This window comes from Pezoporus wallicus, unplaced genomic scaffold (genome assembly GCF_028554395.1).
Source record: "Pezoporus wallicus isolate ANWC-B61680 ecotype Strahan unplaced genomic scaffold, APGP_CSIRO_Pwel_v1 contig_14027, whole genome shotgun sequence".
NCBI classification, from domain to species: domain Eukaryota; kingdom Metazoa; phylum Chordata; class Aves; order Psittaciformes; family Psittacidae; genus Pezoporus; species Pezoporus wallicus.
This window is the reverse complement of record NW_026640337.1, coordinates 337,359-353,902: the sequence shown is the minus strand read 5'-3', so window position 1 is coordinate 353,902 and position 16,544 is coordinate 337,359. Positions and strand designations below refer to the sequence as shown.

General features: G+C 68.0%; 3 protein-coding genes across 4 annotated transcripts; all 3 read right to left on the bottom strand.

Moving 5' to 3' along the window:
- Nucleotides 1–1,443: 1,443 nt before the first annotated feature.
- MPND (MPN domain containing) lies at nt 1,444–5,279 on the bottom strand. 2 transcript variants are annotated; one of them, XM_057418736.1, is made up of 13 exons: nt 5,219–5,279; nt 4,619–4,845; nt 3,600–3,830; nt 3,359–3,521; nt 3,207–3,291; nt 3,029–3,125; nt 2,741–2,813; nt 2,593–2,669; nt 2,347–2,515; nt 2,199–2,269; nt 2,018–2,107; nt 1,842–1,934; nt 1,444–1,769 (listed from the first exon to the last, which is right to left on the bottom strand). In XM_057418736.1, the coding sequence occupies exons 1-13, from the start codon at nt 5,223–5,225 to the stop codon at nt 1,683–1,685; spliced, it is 1,470 nt and encodes a 489-aa protein (XP_057274719.1). In that variant the 5' UTR covers nt 5,226–5,279; the 3' UTR covers nt 1,444–1,682. The 2 variants fall into 2 exon arrangements, with proteins under 2 accessions (XP_057274719.1, XP_057274718.1); XM_057418735.1 differs by having other exon boundaries at nt 3,359–3,830.
- Nucleotides 5,280–6,364: 1,085 nt separating this feature from the next.
- Nucleotides 6,365–11,331, bottom strand: FSD1 (fibronectin type III and SPRY domain containing 1). Its single transcript, XM_057418729.1, is given in 14 exon segments — nt 6,365–6,700; nt 6,782–6,870; nt 7,215–7,466; nt 7,577–7,656; nt 8,227–8,386; nt 8,482–8,580; nt 8,723–8,932; nt 9,271–9,392; nt 9,545–9,567; nt 10,118–10,219; nt 10,287–10,418; nt 10,497–10,592; nt 11,180–11,263; nt 11,266–11,331. Coding segments are annotated over 14 exon segments (1,626 nt in total). The 3' UTR covers nt 6,365–6,589.
- A 735-nt stretch (nt 11,332–12,066) lies between these two features.
- On the bottom strand, nt 12,067–16,032 carry SHD (Src homology 2 domain containing transforming protein D). The gene is made up of 6 exons (XM_057418767.1): nt 15,791–16,032; nt 15,312–15,402; nt 15,016–15,228; nt 14,401–14,533; nt 13,631–13,750; nt 12,067–12,263 (listed from the first exon to the last, which is right to left on the bottom strand). Exons 1-6 carry the CDS (start codon nt 15,974–15,976, stop codon nt 12,077–12,079), a joined length of 930 nt encoding a protein of 309 aa, XP_057274750.1. The 5' UTR covers nt 15,977–16,032; the 3' UTR covers nt 12,067–12,076.
- Between the last annotated feature and the right edge of the window lie 512 nt (nt 16,033–16,544).

Below are 16,544 nucleotides of genomic sequence, written 5' to 3'. Positions count from 1 at the left end.
TTCCTCGCTCTTGGTTCTGTTCTCCTCCCGGTGCTTGAGCCTCGGTACTTTGCGCCTCCTCACGGCCCCCCCCGCCTGCAGGACCGGCGCCGGCCGCTCCCTGCCCTCTGCTTGTCCCGGCTGCCAGAGCCGGGACGCGTCCATCTCATTGAGCGGCAGCACCGAGGGGTGCGTGGCCCAGCGCTGGGGAGCGGAGCACCCCCCCCCCAGCAGGGGGCAAGACCTTCCCCCCCTCCCCATTGAACACTACCCCTCTCCCCATGGATGCCCAGCGCCCCCGTAGGACCCCGGCTCTCCCTGGGGCTCAGGGGAGGGATGCTGGGGGCACAGCAACACTACGACACCCATCGAACACTAAACCAGCCCCACAGGGCTCTGTGCCGTCCCTGCCCACCCCAGAGGGACGCAGCAGGGATCCCTCTGCCCCCTCCCCGCGGTCCTTGGCTCCCAAGCGGGTGCCTGCTCCCTTCTGCCCTTGGTTTTAAGGATTTTAAGCCAAATTGCTTCTGGATCTTGGCCTTTTCCTCCTGGGATGATGTGGGGAGGGAGCTCTGGGGCAGGTCGTGGCTCCTGTCCCTTACAGGCACTTCTGCCCCCGGGAGCCATCAGCACCCATGGGTGCCGCACGACCAGAGCTCAGCTGATCCTCACGTGCCTTTCCTGAGCCGCCCCCATCCTCTACCCCACAGAAACCCTCCTTATGGGGGGGCAACGAGCCCCTTGGCCGCTGGGCTCGGTGGGAGCAGGGACAGTACATCCCGGTGCTGCTCCTGCCACCCCATAGCCCCGGGTTCCGTGTTGAGGGGGTCAGGATGGGGCCTGGCAGCGCTCCCCCCATCCCGACTCCTGCTTTCCCCTGCTACCAGTGCTCTGTTCCCCCTTCCTCTCGGCCGGGCTCCAGCCCCTCTCCCTGGGTGACCCCGTCCCTGCTTGGCTGGGGACCAAGCTCCGCACCAGGCCCTGTCCCCGCTGCTCCCATCCCGTTCCCGGTGTGAGCCCTGCATGTCCGTGTCCGCGTGCTCCCGCCCCGCTGGGCTGAGCACTGAGCCCATGCCAGGGCCGGGGGGCACAGGGAGCGCAGGGAGCGGTGTCCTGGGGGTCCTGCCCTCCGCCCCCCCGCTGCGGGTCCTGCTCAGGTGGATGGAGCTGCGTTTTGGGACAACTGCTTCACTTCCTCGTGGATTTTTGTAATGGTTTCTCCTGGTTTCCAGGGGAAAAAAAGACCCCCCCGAAGCTCGACTTGTATCTGAATGGAAGTATTAAATGTCCTCTTCTTTCTACTGCCTGCGCCCTCTGTGAGTGAGCATGACCGGGGGCCACGGTGCGATGGAGGATGACGGCATCCCCCCGGTGAGCATCCCCCTGGCTCAGCATCCCCATGGGTGGTGGCCGCAGCCCGTGAGGTCCCTCCCCATGGCTGAGGTGTGCCCCGACCAACGCAGCTCTCAGGAACTGCTCTTTAATCAACTACCACTTCCACACACAACGACAGCCACGGCTCCCACCACCACCACGGCACCTCCAGGGCAGCGCAGGAGCGAGCGGGGTGCTGGGACCCCCCCCGCTGAGCCCCCCAGGGTGGGCGCTGCCCCGCACCGGGTCTGGATGCGCCCCACGGGCTGGGGGCTGCTGAGCCGAGCTGCGCCCGGAGCCTGCTCCGAGTCGAGGGCGCTCCTGGTCCCTCAGCCGCTGAGCTTGAGGAGGCTGAAGATCTGCTCCAGGACGTGGCTGAAGCTCTGGTCCTTGGGGGTGCGGGAGGCCAGCGAGCCCTGACGTGGGGGACACAGCCCAGTTAAAGGGGGGGGCTGGAGGTGATGCCCTGGTTAAGGGCCCCTCCTCACCTTCAGCTTGTCCAGGTAGGTCTGATCCTGGCTCCAGAGCTCCTGGAACTTCACCAGGTCGGGGGCTCCCTTGTAAAAGTCCACGAGCAGCGTCTGGGATGTGGGGAGAGAAGGGGCTGAGGCGCAGCGAGCTCAGCACCACGGTGGGGATGGGGAAGAGGCTGTCAGCTCCTCACCATCTCCTGCAGGACGTCGTTGGTGAGGAAGCCGTCCTGGATATAGGCAACCTCCACGTCCATGGGGATGCCGTAGTCATTGGGCCGTTGCTGGAGGATGGGGCAAGTTGCGGGGGTTCACCCCACAGCGCTGGGGCCACCCCCATCCCAACCTCCCCCTGTGGGGCCAGAGACCCCTTACCTCGGGGGGTGGCATCACCCAGAAGGGTGCGATTTTGGACTCCACGCCGGGGTTCCCATGGTAGTAGGGTCCTATGGGGGGAGAGATGGGGCTGGTGGGGGGGTGATGGCAGCCGCAGCCCCCCCGGGGCTGTGGGTCCGGGTCTCACCGCAGATGAGGGCCAGGCAGGGCTGGAAGCTGTTGCCGCTGCCCTGCAGCTTGAGCTGGTAGTCCATCTGCGCATCGATGTCGTGCAGCGAGGGCAGCGCGGGGCCGAAGGGGTGGCTGTGGTACCACCCCACCAGCGACAGCCCCCGCAGGAACAGGCTCTGACAGATCTATTGGGGGGGGAGTGATGCGGGGCTGGACCCATTGACAGCCCTGGGGTGTGTGGATGGGGTCGGGGTGGTTTTACCTCCTCCTCCACAGCACCGGCGGCCTCGGCATCGCCCAGGCGAGTCCGGCAGGGGAAGGCTCGCAGCACCGTCAGCACTGGGGGGGGACACGGGGAGGGTGGTGATGGAGCGGGCGGGGTGGGGGCACCCATTCACACATGCACCTACATTGAGTGTTGGTGTCCCAGCGCCCGCCCAGGTAACCCACGACTTCGCTCCGCGTCAGGTGGCTGTGGAAATCCTATGGGAAAAGGTTACAATAAAGAGTTTGGACCCAAAATGACACTGGGGACACGCCAGGGACATCGGGGTCAGAGCCATGGAATGGGCTGGGTTGGAAAGGACCTTAAAGCTCATCCAGTTCCAAACCCTGCCCCGGGCAGGGGCCCCTTGTCCCATCGCCCCAGTCCCTGCGGAGGACGTGTCCACCCCGTGTCCCCCGCGGAAGGGACGCACCAGGAGCAGGAGGACGTTGCTGGAAATGGCCACGTTGAAGGGCTGGAACTTGTTGATGGCGGCGAAGGACGTCACCTCCACCAGGGTCTGCGGGTTCCTGCAAGAGCCGCGGCCACCTCTGTCCCCGCACAGCCCCACGGCCCTGCGCTGACACCCGCGGGTGCCGGTGCCCCCGTACCTGGCGGAGTCGCGGGTGCCCAGGCTGCAGTACCGCACGGGCGCACGGGCTTTGCCCTCCATCCTCTTGGCCGGGGCTCCGTGCTCTGCGATGCACAACACCCGTCACCGCTGCCGGCGGCGCGGGGCCCCCCTCACCCCCCATCACCTCACCCGTCCCCGCCGGCTCCGCCACGCTCTTGCTCTGCTGCTTCTTGCTCCTCTCCTCCGGCTTCTTGGCAGCCACCGGCTCCGGCACCGGTGCCCGGCCCTCGCGCGCCGCCTCCTCCTCTTCCTCCTCCGGCACCTCCTCATCCTCGCCCTCGCTGGCCAGGCTCTGCGGGCAGCACCGGGCTGGCCCCACTGCACCCCCGCACCCCGGGGAGGCACCCAAAGGGGCTCCCTCCCAACGCACCTCGTCGGCGGGCGGCGCGTTGGGCTGGTGCTGCCGCAGCCACGCGGCTTTGTACTGGTCCAGCTTCTGGCCCTTGTAGCGCACGGAGGCCCAGCCGCAGCCGGACTTCTTGGCAGGGTTCACCAGGCGCTTGCAGTGCGTGGCCCAGGCGCTGGGCGAGTTGAAGACCTGCCCGGTCTCCTGCCACGTGATGGTCCCGTCGGCACCCAGGTCCCCCACGAACTTCTTGCCCTGGGGAGTGTGGGGTGAGATGGGGAGGGACCAACCAGTGCCCTGTCCCCATCCCATGTCCTCCATCCCTGTCCGCATCCCTCTTCCCATCCCTAACCCTCATCCCTATCCCCATCCCTGTCCCCATCACTCTTCCCATCCCTAACCCTCATCCCTATCCTCATCCCTGTCCCCATCCCTAACCCTCATCCCTATCCCCATCCCTGTCCCCATCCCTAACCCTCATCCCTATCCCCATCCCTGACCCCATCCCTAACCCTCATCCCTATCCCCATCCCTGACCCCATCCCTAACCCTCATCCCTATCCCCATCCCTAACCCTCATCCCTATCCCCATCCCTGTCCCCATCCCTCTTCCCATCCCTAACCCTCATCCCTAACCCTCATCCCTATCCCCATCTCTGTCCCAATCCCTCTTCCCATCCCTAACCCTCATCCCTGTCCCCATTCCTAACCCTCATTCCTATCTCCATCCCTGTCCCCATCCCTCTTCCCATCCCTAACCCTCATCCCTGTCCCCATTCCTAACCCTCATTCCTATCTCCATCCCTGTCCCCATCCCTCACCCTCATCCCTGTCCCCCTCCCTAACCCTCATCCCTGTCCCCATCCCTATCGCCACCTCATGTCCTCCATCCCTGTCCCCATCCCTGTCCCTGTGCCTCTCCCCACCTCACGTCCTCCATCCCTGTCCCCATCCCTGTCCCTATGCCTCTCCCCACCTCACATTGTCCATCCCTGTCCCTATGCCTCTCCCCATCCCATGTCCCCTCTCCCATCCTGTGTCACCAGGTAGTAGATGGAGAGGACGCCGCGGGCCGGCTCCAGGAGCCCGTCACGGAGCAGGACGCGCAGGGTGATGCCGCGCCGGGTGAGCACGGCCCCCCGGGACCCCCCCGCCGGCTTCGCCCCGCTCCCGGCCTCCGCTTCGGCCTCCGCCTCGTCCAGCCCCGGCTCCAGCTCATCCTCGTCCTCCTCCAGAGCCTCATCCCCGCCGGGGGACGCGGCCGCCAGCGCTGCGGGACGGGACAACAGCGCCTGGGGGTCCCTGCCGAGAGCACCCCCGGCTGCCCCCCTCCGTCCGCCTCGGGACGGGGACGCTCGGGGCCGTGGGGACGAGGAGCAGCGGGGATGCGGGAAGAGGGGACACAAAGACACGGGGCAGGGGTGGGCACGGGCACGGCGGATGGGATGGGGGGGGCTGAGCCCACGGGGACGGGGCCGGAGCGCACGGGGGGGCACGGGGACACCGGGACGCGGCCGCGGTGCCCCCCCCTCCCCTCCCCCCACACCGGGGTGTGCGCGGGCGCGCGGGGGGGGGGGGGATGGGGGGTGTTTGTTCCCGCGCGCGCTCTCGCGCAGGTGCGTGCCCGGTGCGCGCGCCCCTACCTGCCATGCTCCGGTCCGCTCCCGGTGCGCGCGGCGCCGGCGGCACGTGACTGGGCGGCCCCGCCCCGCGAGGGGGGGGCACCGGGACCGGGACACCGGGAAGGGGGGGGGGGGGGGGGGGGCGGGGCAGGGACGGGCCCGCACCGGGGGGGGGATGGGGGGGGGCGCACACGGGGACGCAGCCCCGGAACCGCGGCCTCGCCCCCCCCCCGGACCGGCGGCACCTGCGGCTCCCGCGGGCGGAGCAGGCGCGACCGGTAACACCGCCCCCGGAGCGGCCCCGCCACCGCCTCCGTGCTACCGGGGGGGCCGGGCTCACGCTCGCCGCCTATCGGGGGGGTCCCCGGAGCGCGGGGGGGGCTCCGGGATGGGAGCGGGAGCTGCGGTCGGGCCTCATCCTGACCACGGCGGAGGGGTCCCGGTGACCGCTCACCCCCTGAGCCGTTGTCCCCTTGTGAGCCCCCCCCAGCACCACGGGGTCCCCGCAGCTCCCACCGGGAGCGTTGGGGGGGGCTCCCCCCTCCCCGCCCATGGGTGGCACCGCCGGGGGGGCCGGGGCAGGGCTGGCCCCAGGGTCCCAGCAGCCGCGGCGGATCCGGAGCTGCGGGGGGGCTGCGCCACCGTGAGCCCGGAGAGGGACGGGGGCAGCCGGAGCAGGGGCCGGTGGCATCGCGGTGCTGGTCCCCGCCGTGCAGGGGGCGCTGCAGGGGTCCGGGGGGGCTGTGGGGCGGGTTTGGGGGTCAGGGGCAGGCGCAGGGTCCATGGTGCCCCCCCTGCTCCGCTCCGGCGTTGGTGGAGGTGGGTGGTGAGAGCGGGGAGGGCACACGGGGGTGTGTGGGGAGGGGGGGGCACACTGGGGTCCTCTTCCAGGCCATGACCCCCCCGTGGCGCAGGCACGGTGGAGGGGCCTGCCCGGAACCTGCCGTGCTCCATCGAGGACTGATGGGCACCAGCATGGGGGGGCCCGGCTGCCCCCCACTTTGTGCCAGGATCCAGGGGGGTGCCAAGGGGCTGGGGTGGCGGACCTCAAACGCATGGTTTTGGGGGGCATTACCCCCTGCTCTGAGCAGCCCCATCCCCGCACATCACCCCAAGAACCCCCTTTCCCCCCTCATTGTGCGGAGCCCCCCCCAGCACCCAGGTCCGTGTCACACCATAAACATCCTGCTTTATTCTTCAGGCCAGAAGCAGCTCTCACTGGTGGGGGGGGGACGTGCCCAGCGCCGGGGGGGGCACAGAGCTGCGGGGGGGCTCAGCCGGCGGGGCCATAGGCGCTGGTGCACCCCAGCTCTGGGCGCTGGCACGGGGCAGCGATGGGGCGATGGGGGGTGTGGGGGGGTACATTCAGTGCTCTTGCCTGGGGGCACGGCTCTAGGGCAGGCTGGCGTTGGAGCTGCTGGCGGTGCTGCTGCGCTTCTGCAGGCACCGCACGGTGCTGGGCACCTGCAGCCCCGAGCTCACCTGGAAGCTGCCGCACCAAACCTGTGGGCACAGGAGGGGCAGGGCTGGGGGGGCTGCCCCCGCCGCCGGAGCCCTGCCGGCGCTGCCCGTCCCACCCCTTACCGTGAAGGCGGGCAGCACCGGCTGCGTGAACTTGGTCCTGAACGTGTGGAGCAGCTGCTTGGTGCGGGCGTTGTAGAAGGACAGGACCCCTGCAGGCAGGAGCGTGGGTGCAGGGGGGGCACGGGGCTCGCAGACCCCCCCGCACGGTGACCGTGGTGGTGCCCGTGGCCCATAGAACCGTGGAATGCTTTGGGTTGAAGGGACCTTAAAGCTCCTCCAGCCCCAACCCCTGCCAGGGCAGGGACCCCTTCCACTGGAGCAGCTTGCTCCAAGCCCCTGTGTCCAACCTGGCCTTGAGCACTGCCAGGGATGGGGCAGCCACAGCTTCTCTGGGCACCCTGTGCCAGCGCCTCAGCACCCTCACAGTAAAGAGCTTCCTCCTTGCACCCGCCCCTGCCCCGCTCCAGCTTCGCCGTCCCGGTCCCGCACCCACCTTCGGGGAAGTTGCAGTGGACGCCGATGCAGTCGGGCACGGGCACGTCCAGCACCTTGGCCTTGTTGGCGTGCTTGGCGCTGAAGCTGACCTGGAGCCAGTTGTTGAGGTGGAGGCACCAGGAGGCCGAGGTCTTGCCGAGCTGGTCGAACTTGCCCAGGCTGCGGTAGGCGACCCCCACCCCGAAGGCTTTGCTGTCCCGGTCGAACTGCACCTCCCAGTAGTGATCGTCACCGTCGATCAGGGTGTCCCCTATGGGCACAGCTCATGAGGGTACCCATGGGTGCCCCCTGCCCACCTCCAGCACCCCCTTGTGCCCTCAGGGTCCCCACCAGCACCCGGTGGGTGCCCGCGGCTCTCACCCAGGACCGTGTAGGACTCGGCGGTGAAGCGATCCCGGCCCCCACGTCCCAGGGACGTCCTCTTGGGTGACTGCACGGCCCTAGGACAGGCAAGGCTGTGAGCAGCGGGTCCTGTGGGATCCTGCCCTTGGCTCGGCTCTGAGGGACCCCCCGCAGCCCTGTGTGCAGTGCTGGTGTCCCCAGCATCAGGACATGGAGCTGCTGGAGCAAGGCCAGAGGAGGCCAAGAGGATGAGCAGGGTCTGGAGCAGCTCCTGTATGGAGCCAGGCTGAGGACATTGGGGCTGTTCTGCCTGGAGAGAAGAAGCTGCGTGGAGACCTCAGAGCAGCTTCCAGAGGGCTACAAGGACGCTGGAGAGGGGCTCTGCATCAGTGACTGGAGCGACAGGACAAGGGGTGATGGGTTCAGACTGGAACAGGGGAGATTTAGGCTAGACCTAAGGCAGAAGCTCTTCCCTGTGAGGGTGCTGAGGCGCTGGCACAGGGTGCCCAGAGAAGCTGTGGCTGCCCCATCCCTGGCAGTGCTCAAGGCCAGGTTGGACACAGGGGCTTGGAGCAAGCTGCTCCAGTGGAAGGGGTCCCTGCCCGGGGCAGGGGTTGGGATGTCTGAGCTGGGGCCGGGGGGCGATGCCGGGGCCGGGGGGCCGTTACCTGGCGGGGGAGTTGGCCGGTGAGGCCGTTCTGCCTTTGCCGTCCTTGTCGCGCGCTTTCACGTCCTGCAGCTTCCCGCCCGTCGCGTCCCACTCGACGCTGAGCTCCTCCACGCGCAGGTTCTGGTGGCAGGTGCTGGCGTCCAGCCGGAACGTGAACGCTGCCGACGGCACCGTCAGCGCGCGGCACCGCGGGGCCCCGGCCCCGGGCAGCCGGGGGGGGCAGCGCCCTGTGCCCCCCCCACCCCGGACCCACCTCTTGTCTCTAAAGTGACCGGCTCCGAGAACTCGCCTGCCACAGCCTTGTTGCACGCCCGCACGCGGAAGTTCATGTACCTCATATCGAACCTCATCCCTGCGGGGACAGCAGGGCCGCACAGTGGGGCACGGGGGGACCGCCCCCCCCGGCCCCTGGCGCTGCCCCCAGCCCCATGGCACTCCAGCCCCCTGCCCGCTCCCATCCTGGCACCCTTTGGGCGCTGCCCCCGTGCCCTCACTGGGGAGGGTGTACTCAGTGCTCCTGATGCCCTCGACCACCATCCAGGGCTGGTCTTCCTTGGCGCGGGGCGGCCCCTCGAAGTTGGTCCTGCGGTACTCCAGCACGTAGTGGTCGATCTTGGTGTCCTCCTCGGGCATCCTCCAGCTCAGCGTCACGCAGTTATCGGCCACCAGAGACTCGGCCAGGTCGATCTCGGGGGTGCTGGGCACTGCCCGCATGAAGAGCCATGCCAGTGGGGCCCCCCTGCACCCCTGGGGCACCCCTAGGGCCCCCCTGCATCCCACGGGCTTGGTAACTCCATGGCACAGCACCCTGGGGACCCCACATGGGCACCCCCCAGGCACAGCATCCCATCCCTCCCATCCTGTGTGCATGGGCTGCCCCAGGCCTTACGCCCCCTCCAGCTCCTCACCCCGTCCCTCAGCACCCACCCCTAAACCCCGGACCCCATCCTTGCGCTGTCCCACCCGGGCTGGCACAGCCCCAAGGTGTCCCCTTGCCCCCGCGGTGCCCGCTGCCCCCCGTGTCCCTGCCTGCGGGCAGTACCTGGCAGGAAGGCGATGGCCTGGAGGACGCGGCGCTCCTGGGCGAAATCCACCATCAAGTGGCTCATGTTATCGCTGGCCTTGGCCTTGAGCGAGAGGCGGAAGGCGGGCGCCATCGTCACGCTGCACCGGGACAACGGGGAGCAGGGTGAGCAGGGCCGGGAGCCGGGCACCCGCCTGCCCTGACCGCTCCCCCCCCCAGCACCCGTGGGGCACCCTCTGCGGGTCCTGGCTGGGAGGAGGGGGGCGGTTGGTGGGGCACGGGGGGGCCGTACCTATCCTTGATCTGCTTGGCAGCCTGGCGAGCGCAGGGGGAAAGAGGAGGGAGAAACAAAGCAGATGAGAGAGCAGAGCCAGGGGCAGTGAGGGCAGCAGGCACGGACCCTGCGGCTGAGTGTGCCCGTGGTCCCACTGTGGTACCCAGCAGCACAGCACCCCTGCATCCCCACTGCACCCCTGCATCCCCACTGCACCCCTGCATCCCCACGGCATCACTGCATCCCCACGGCATCCCTGCATCCCCACAGCATTGCTGTATCCCCACAGCACCCCTTCATCCCCACAGCATCCCTGCATCCCCACAGCATCCCTGCATCCCCACGGCATCCCTGCATCAGGAGGAAGGGAGCATCAGGCAGCTCTGGGACCACCCCGGGGGGTCTCCATGCACCCCCAGCCCACAGCAGGCACAGCCACGCCAGTGTCACCCAGTGCCCAGCACAGAAAGAAAAGGAGGGCGCCTGCCCGGGGTGAGAGCAGCATCAACCAGCAGGTAAAGGAGGGTCCAGGACCCCCGCAGCGTGGAGGCCACCGGATGGGGACATCCCCCTGCGCCGGTGGGGATGTACCTGGTGGAACTCGTGGTCATTGGCCATCCCCAGGGTCTGGTTGGCGGCTTCCAGCAGCTCCTCTGAGCTCTCCAGGGCCTTGGTACACGCCGCAAGCTGGGCCTGGCACAGGGAGGAGAGGGAAGTGATGGGTGAGGGTTAGGGGTGGGGGCACGCGGGGGGTGCTCACCTGCAGCTCGTAGGTGCGCTGCGCGCGTTCCTGCTTGATCTTGGTCACCATGTCCTCCTTCAGCTCGTCCAGCAGCGCAAACAGCGACTGGAACTCCGCGTCCAGGTCCTCCTGCGCCCGCGTCGAGTTGTCCTGGGCACAGCGGGGTGGGGGGGGTCACCGGGTACCACCCTGCACTGGGGATGGGGAGGGCAGGGGGGTCTCTGGTACCTGCACATTCTGCATCATCTGCTTGAGGGAGTAGATGAAGTTCTGGATCTCCTCATTCTTCACGGCCAAGGTGGTGATGATCTTGCGGATGGACTCCTGCCCGGCCCCGCCACACGTGCTCAGGGGGCAGGGTCTCCCCCCCCGGCCCCCGGACATGGCGGGACGGGGATGACTTGGCAGTGTGGGGCTGAGGCAGAGCGAGGGGCAGCCCTGCGCCCTCCGCCAGCCTCCATCGCCAGCCTGCACCCCGCGGCCTCCTCCCTCCGCGCTCCCACCCCTCCTTCCTCCAGGCCTTCATCCCCTCCGTCCCCTCTTCCTCCTTCTCCATCCCTGTTCCACCTTCCTCCATCCCCTCGTCCTCCATCCCTCCTTCTCCACCCGGTTCTTTCCCCACCCCTGTTTCTTTCTCCATCCCCTCTTCCTCCATCCCCCCTTCCCTCATTCCTCCATCCCCCCTTCCTTCATCCCTCCATCCCCTCTTCCTCCATCCCCCCTTCCTTCATCCCTCCATCCCCCTCCCTCTTTCCTCCATCTCTCCATCCCCCTCCCTCCCCACTTCCTCCATCTCCCCCCCCCCATGCCCCATCCCCATCCCACCCCCCTCCCCATCCCCACCCCCATCCCCATCCCCATCCCCTCCCGTCCCCGCTCCCATCCCCTCCCGTCCCCGCTCCCATCCCCACCTGCTCTCCCATCCCGGGCCGTCCCCGCCGCTCGGCCCCGCCGCCACCAACAAAGGGGGAGCGGCGCCCCCCGCCCCGCCCCGCCCCGGTCTGCCCCGGCCGCGGGGCACGACGGGAGATGTAGTCCTGGCTCGGGGCCCGCCCCGCTGCATGCTGGGAGATGTAGTCCGGGGGGGGGGGGCACCCCCAGCAGCGCCCCGGTGTGGGGGGCCCGGCGCTCCCCCCGACACAAGGATCGCCGTGAACGCGGTGCCCCGGCCCCCACGAAGCTGCTGCCGCCCCCAAGGAGAAGGAGAACTGCAGGTGCCAGGCAGGGCAGCACCGGGGATGGGGTCCCCCCGCTGCCCCCCGGCCCCGAGTGACTCCGTGTCCCCATGGGCTGGGTGCCCCCCCCAGCCCTGCCTTTCTGCACCCAAGACAGGAGCTCTGCAGCACCCATCGGCCCGCACTGTGTCTTGTGTGTGGTCACCCCGCAGCACCCGCTGCCCCGGTACCCAGCCGGCTCTGTCCCGTACGGACCGGTCCTGTCGGGGGGGCCATTTAACAAGGAACCCCCTCTGCGGCCCCGTGGCCTCCCCTCGTGCCTGAGGGGCGATGGTGACCACGCAGGAAGCACCCGCTCCCCCCGGCGTGGACCCAGCAGCCACCCCCACGCTTTGGCATCGATGGGGTGTCCCCAGCAGCGCCCCACAAGGGCTGTGCTGGTGATGGGGGGGCTCGTGTGGACACAGGGGTAGGAGTCCGGGAGCCGGTGACGGAGCCACCGCCTGCGGGGTCCCGAGGCACCATCGAGGTGAGCACCAAGAGGGCCCCGAGCGTCGCGGTGCCCACAGACCACAGGGCAAGGGCTGGGTGTGCGCTGGTTTTAATGGGGGGCCTATGGGGGGTCTCTGCTGCTCACAGGGGCTGCGCCGCCACCGGGTAGAGCAGGGAGAGGTGGCGGGCGCCGCGCACGGGCAGTGCCCGCGCTGTGTAGTGCCGCACGGCCGCGGGCACCGAGGGGAAGGCGGCGCCGGCGCGGCCCAGCGTGAAGTGGTGCTCCCGTGTCCGCGTCAGCTTCACGTGCACGAAGCCGTGGCTGCTCCTGCGGGACGGGATGGGGACCCAGTGAGTGACACGCAACAACACGCAACGACATGCAACGACACACGACACGCAATGACATGCAATGCAACACAGTGACACGCAATGACACACAACACACAATGACATACAACAACATACAATGACACGCAACGACACACAATGACACGCAATGACACACGGTGACATGCAATGACACACAATGACACACGACACACAACAACACACAATGACACACAATGACACACAGTGACACGCAATGACACACGACAGGCAACAACACACAGTGACATGCAATGACACACAATGACACACAACAACATACAATGACACGCAACAACACAATAACACACGACACACAATGACACACAACAACATACGACATACAATGACACACGACACACAATAACACACGACAGACACGACACACAATGACACACAATGACACACAACAACATACAATGACACACGACACACAAGGACACACAACGCCACACAATAACACACAACGACATACAATGACACACAACGACACACAATAACACACAACACACAATGACACACAACGACACACGATGACACACAACGACACACGATGACACACAATAACACACAATGACACACAATGACACACAATAACACACAACGACACACAACAACACACGATGACACACAATAACACACAACGACATACAATGACACACAACAACACACAACAACGACACACAATGACACCCAACAACATACAATGACACACGACACACAAGGACACACAACAACATGCAATAACACACAACGACACACAATGACACACGACACACAAGGACACACAACGACACACAATAACACACAACGACATACAATGACACACAACGACACACAACGACACACAATGACACGACACACAACGCACACAACGACACACAACGACACGCAATGACACACAACGACATACAATGACACACAACGACACACAACGACACACAATGACACACAACGACACACGACGACACACGACACATGACACACAACGACACACAATGACACACAATGACACACAACGCCACACAATGACACGACACATGACACACAACGACACACGACACACAATAACACACAACGACATACAATGACACGACACATGACACACAACGACACACAACGACACACAATAACACACAACGCCACACAATGACACGACACATGACACACAACGACACACAACGACACACGACACACAATAACACACAACGACATACAATGACATGCGACGACACACAACGACACGGGTGCAGCGCCATGCTCATGGCTCCCCCACACGGGAACCCCTCTGGGGCCATCCCCGGCGCCCCCCGGCCCCGCGCTCACCTCAGGGACAGGGAGTAGTCCTCGGGGCTGGTCTCGCAGTCCCGCACCAGGAAGCTGCCCTCCCGGCACAGCGCCAGCAGCGTCTCGGCGCCCGCCCGCCCGATGGGGCCGTGGTACCACCTGCACGGCCACGGCATCACCCCCCTGCGCCATGGGGCACCCTCCGTGCCGTGGGGAACCAGCCCCACCGCATGGAGCCATCAGCATCCACTGCCCCACAGGAGCACCTTCTGCACTGTGGAGACTGGCTATGGCGCAGCACAGCCAACCGTGCCAAAGGGAGCAAGCACGCCATGGGGCACCCTTCACACCTTGGGCGCCCATCCATTCCATGGGGCACCCATCCATCCCATGGGCACCCATCCATCCCATGGGGCACCCATCTATCCCATGGGGCACCCTTCACCCTTCACCCACATCTTCCATCCCATGGGCACCCATTCCCCCATTCATCCCATGGGGCACCCATCCATCCCATGGGGCACCCTTCACACCTTGGGTCCCCATTCATCCCATGGGGCACCCATCCATCCCATGGGCACCCATCCATCCCATGGGGCACCCTTCACACCTTGGGCCCCCATTCATCCCATGGGGCACCCATCCATCCCATGGGCACCCATCCATCCCATGGGGCACCCATCCATCCTATGGGCACCCCTCCATCCCATGGGGCACCCAGCATCTTGGGGACCCATCCATGGGGTCCCTGCACCCCAGGGGGCTGCGGGCACGCCATGGTGCCCCATGGAGGAGGGACCCAGACTCACACTTGCTTCTCCAGCGGGAGTGAGGCGTCCACATGCCGGGGGCTGGGGGGGCAGCCGGTGCCCGGGGGGGGCCGGGGGGGGCGCTGCAGCTGCCGGGACAGGCTGGGGGAGCGCTCGGGGCTCTCAAACTGCACTGGGGGGACAAGGAGGGTGTCAGCACCTATGGGTGCTGCTGTTGTGGGGCACTGCTCGCTGTCAGACCACAAAGGAATGTTCCCGATGGCCCCACTAAGGCTTTGCCTTGCCATGGCCTCCTGTTGTCCCCAAGGGGTGGGACCCATGGGTGCTGGGGGATACCAGACTGGTACCCATGGATGCTGGGGCACCCCTGGATGGTACCCATGGGTGCAGGGGGCCACCAGTGGTGGTACACCTGGGTGCTGGAAGATGCCAATATGGTACCCGTAGGTGCTGGAGGACCCAAGGGGTGGTACCCATGGGTTCTGGGGATGCCAGGGTGGTATCCGTTGGTGCTGGGAGATGCCAGAGTGGTACCCATGGGTGCAGGTGTCCCCCAGCAGTGGTACCCGTGGGTGCAGGGGTCCCCCAGCGGTGGTACCCGTGGGTGCAGGGATGCCCCAGCGGTGGTACCCGTGGGTGCCGCGGTGCCGTCACCTGCGAACGCCCGGGAGATGTGATCCTGCTTCCACTCCCAGGGCTGGTCGTACTCATCCGCCGGGCGCTCGTCGTCCCGGGGCAGGCGGCTCTCGCGGCTCTCGCGGCTCTCGCGGCTGCCGCCCGCGCCGGGGCCGTCCCCGGCCGCCTCCCACTCCTCACTGGGGGTGTCGTAGAGCTGCGGGCCCCGCCGCGGCCGCCCCCGCCGGCCCCCTGGGGACAGGAGGCGCTGGGACATGGGGGAAGGGACACGGGGGGGGGGGTCCTGGGGAGGGTCGGGGGGGGGGGGCACCCACCTGCGGCCTCCGCGGGCTCCTCGCAGCCGCCCTCGGGCGCCGGCTCCTGCTCCCCCTCGCACGGCTCCGAGTACTCGCTCTCGCCGGGGCCCTGCGCGGTGCCCGCGGTGGGACGGGACCCACGACCCCCCCCCCCCATCCCGGCCCCGCCTCGGGGCCCTGCGGGCTCCCCCAGCCCCGATCCCGCTGTTCCCGGCCCTTTCCCCGCTGCCTCCCTCCCGCTCCCTTTGTCCCCCGGCCCCTCTCCCGCTCCCCCCCCCCCCCCCCCCCCCCCCGCCGCCATCCCCGGTTCCCTCTCCCCGGGTCCCCCAAACCCCCCCCCCCCCCCCCCCCCGCGCCCCCCCCCCCCCCCCCCCCCCCCCCCCCCCCCCCCCCCCCCCCCCCCCCCCCCCCCCCCGGGCTCATTCGCACCCCGCGGTGCTCCCGGTTCCTCTCCCCAGCTCCCCCCCTGCACCCCCGCTCCCCCCCCCCGCTCCTACCTGCTCCGTGCGCCGGGGGGGCCCCGCTCCCGCCACCCGCACGAGCCGGTGCCGAGGGGAGGCCGCGGGGCCGCGGAGGGCAGCGCCGGGGGGCGCGGGGCCGGGGCCGCTGTAGTCGGGGTGAGGCGGGCGCGGGGGGGAGCGCCGCGCCCCCCGCCCCAGGTACTCCCGCAGCCACTTGGCCATGGCGGGACCCCCCCCCCGCCGCCGCCGCCGCCCGGAGCCGCTTTGTGTCGCCGCCGTGCGCCGCGCGGACCGGAGCCCCCCGGCCCCCCCCCCCCCCCCCCCCAACCCCGCCTCGCTGGGGGGGGGGGGAACCCACGGGGGGGATTGGGGGGAGAGACGGGGAGGGGGGAAGAGGTCATCGGGACCCCCACAGGGGAGCGGGGGTCTCCCCCGCCTCCCCCCCTACAGGAGCGGGCCCCCCCCCCCGGCTGCTCCTGGGGGTCAGGGCACAGGGAAAAGGGGGAACACGGACACCCCCCCGGGGAACCCAGCCCCCCCAGGGACTCATATGGGGGCCCTGACCCCCCCTGCCCTTTGGGGAGCCCCATGGGCCGCACTGGGGGGGCAGAAGGGCTCCCCCCCATTGTCTCCCCAGAACAAAGGTCCTCTCCAGGATCCTGGCCTGGCACTGGCTCCACGGGGGCACCCGGGGTGCTCCAGCCCTTCGGACGGGTGGAGGAGCTGCTCCCACTGCAGTGGGGGGCCCGCAGGCAGGAGCCCCCCCAGGAAGCACCAGGGTGAAGATGAA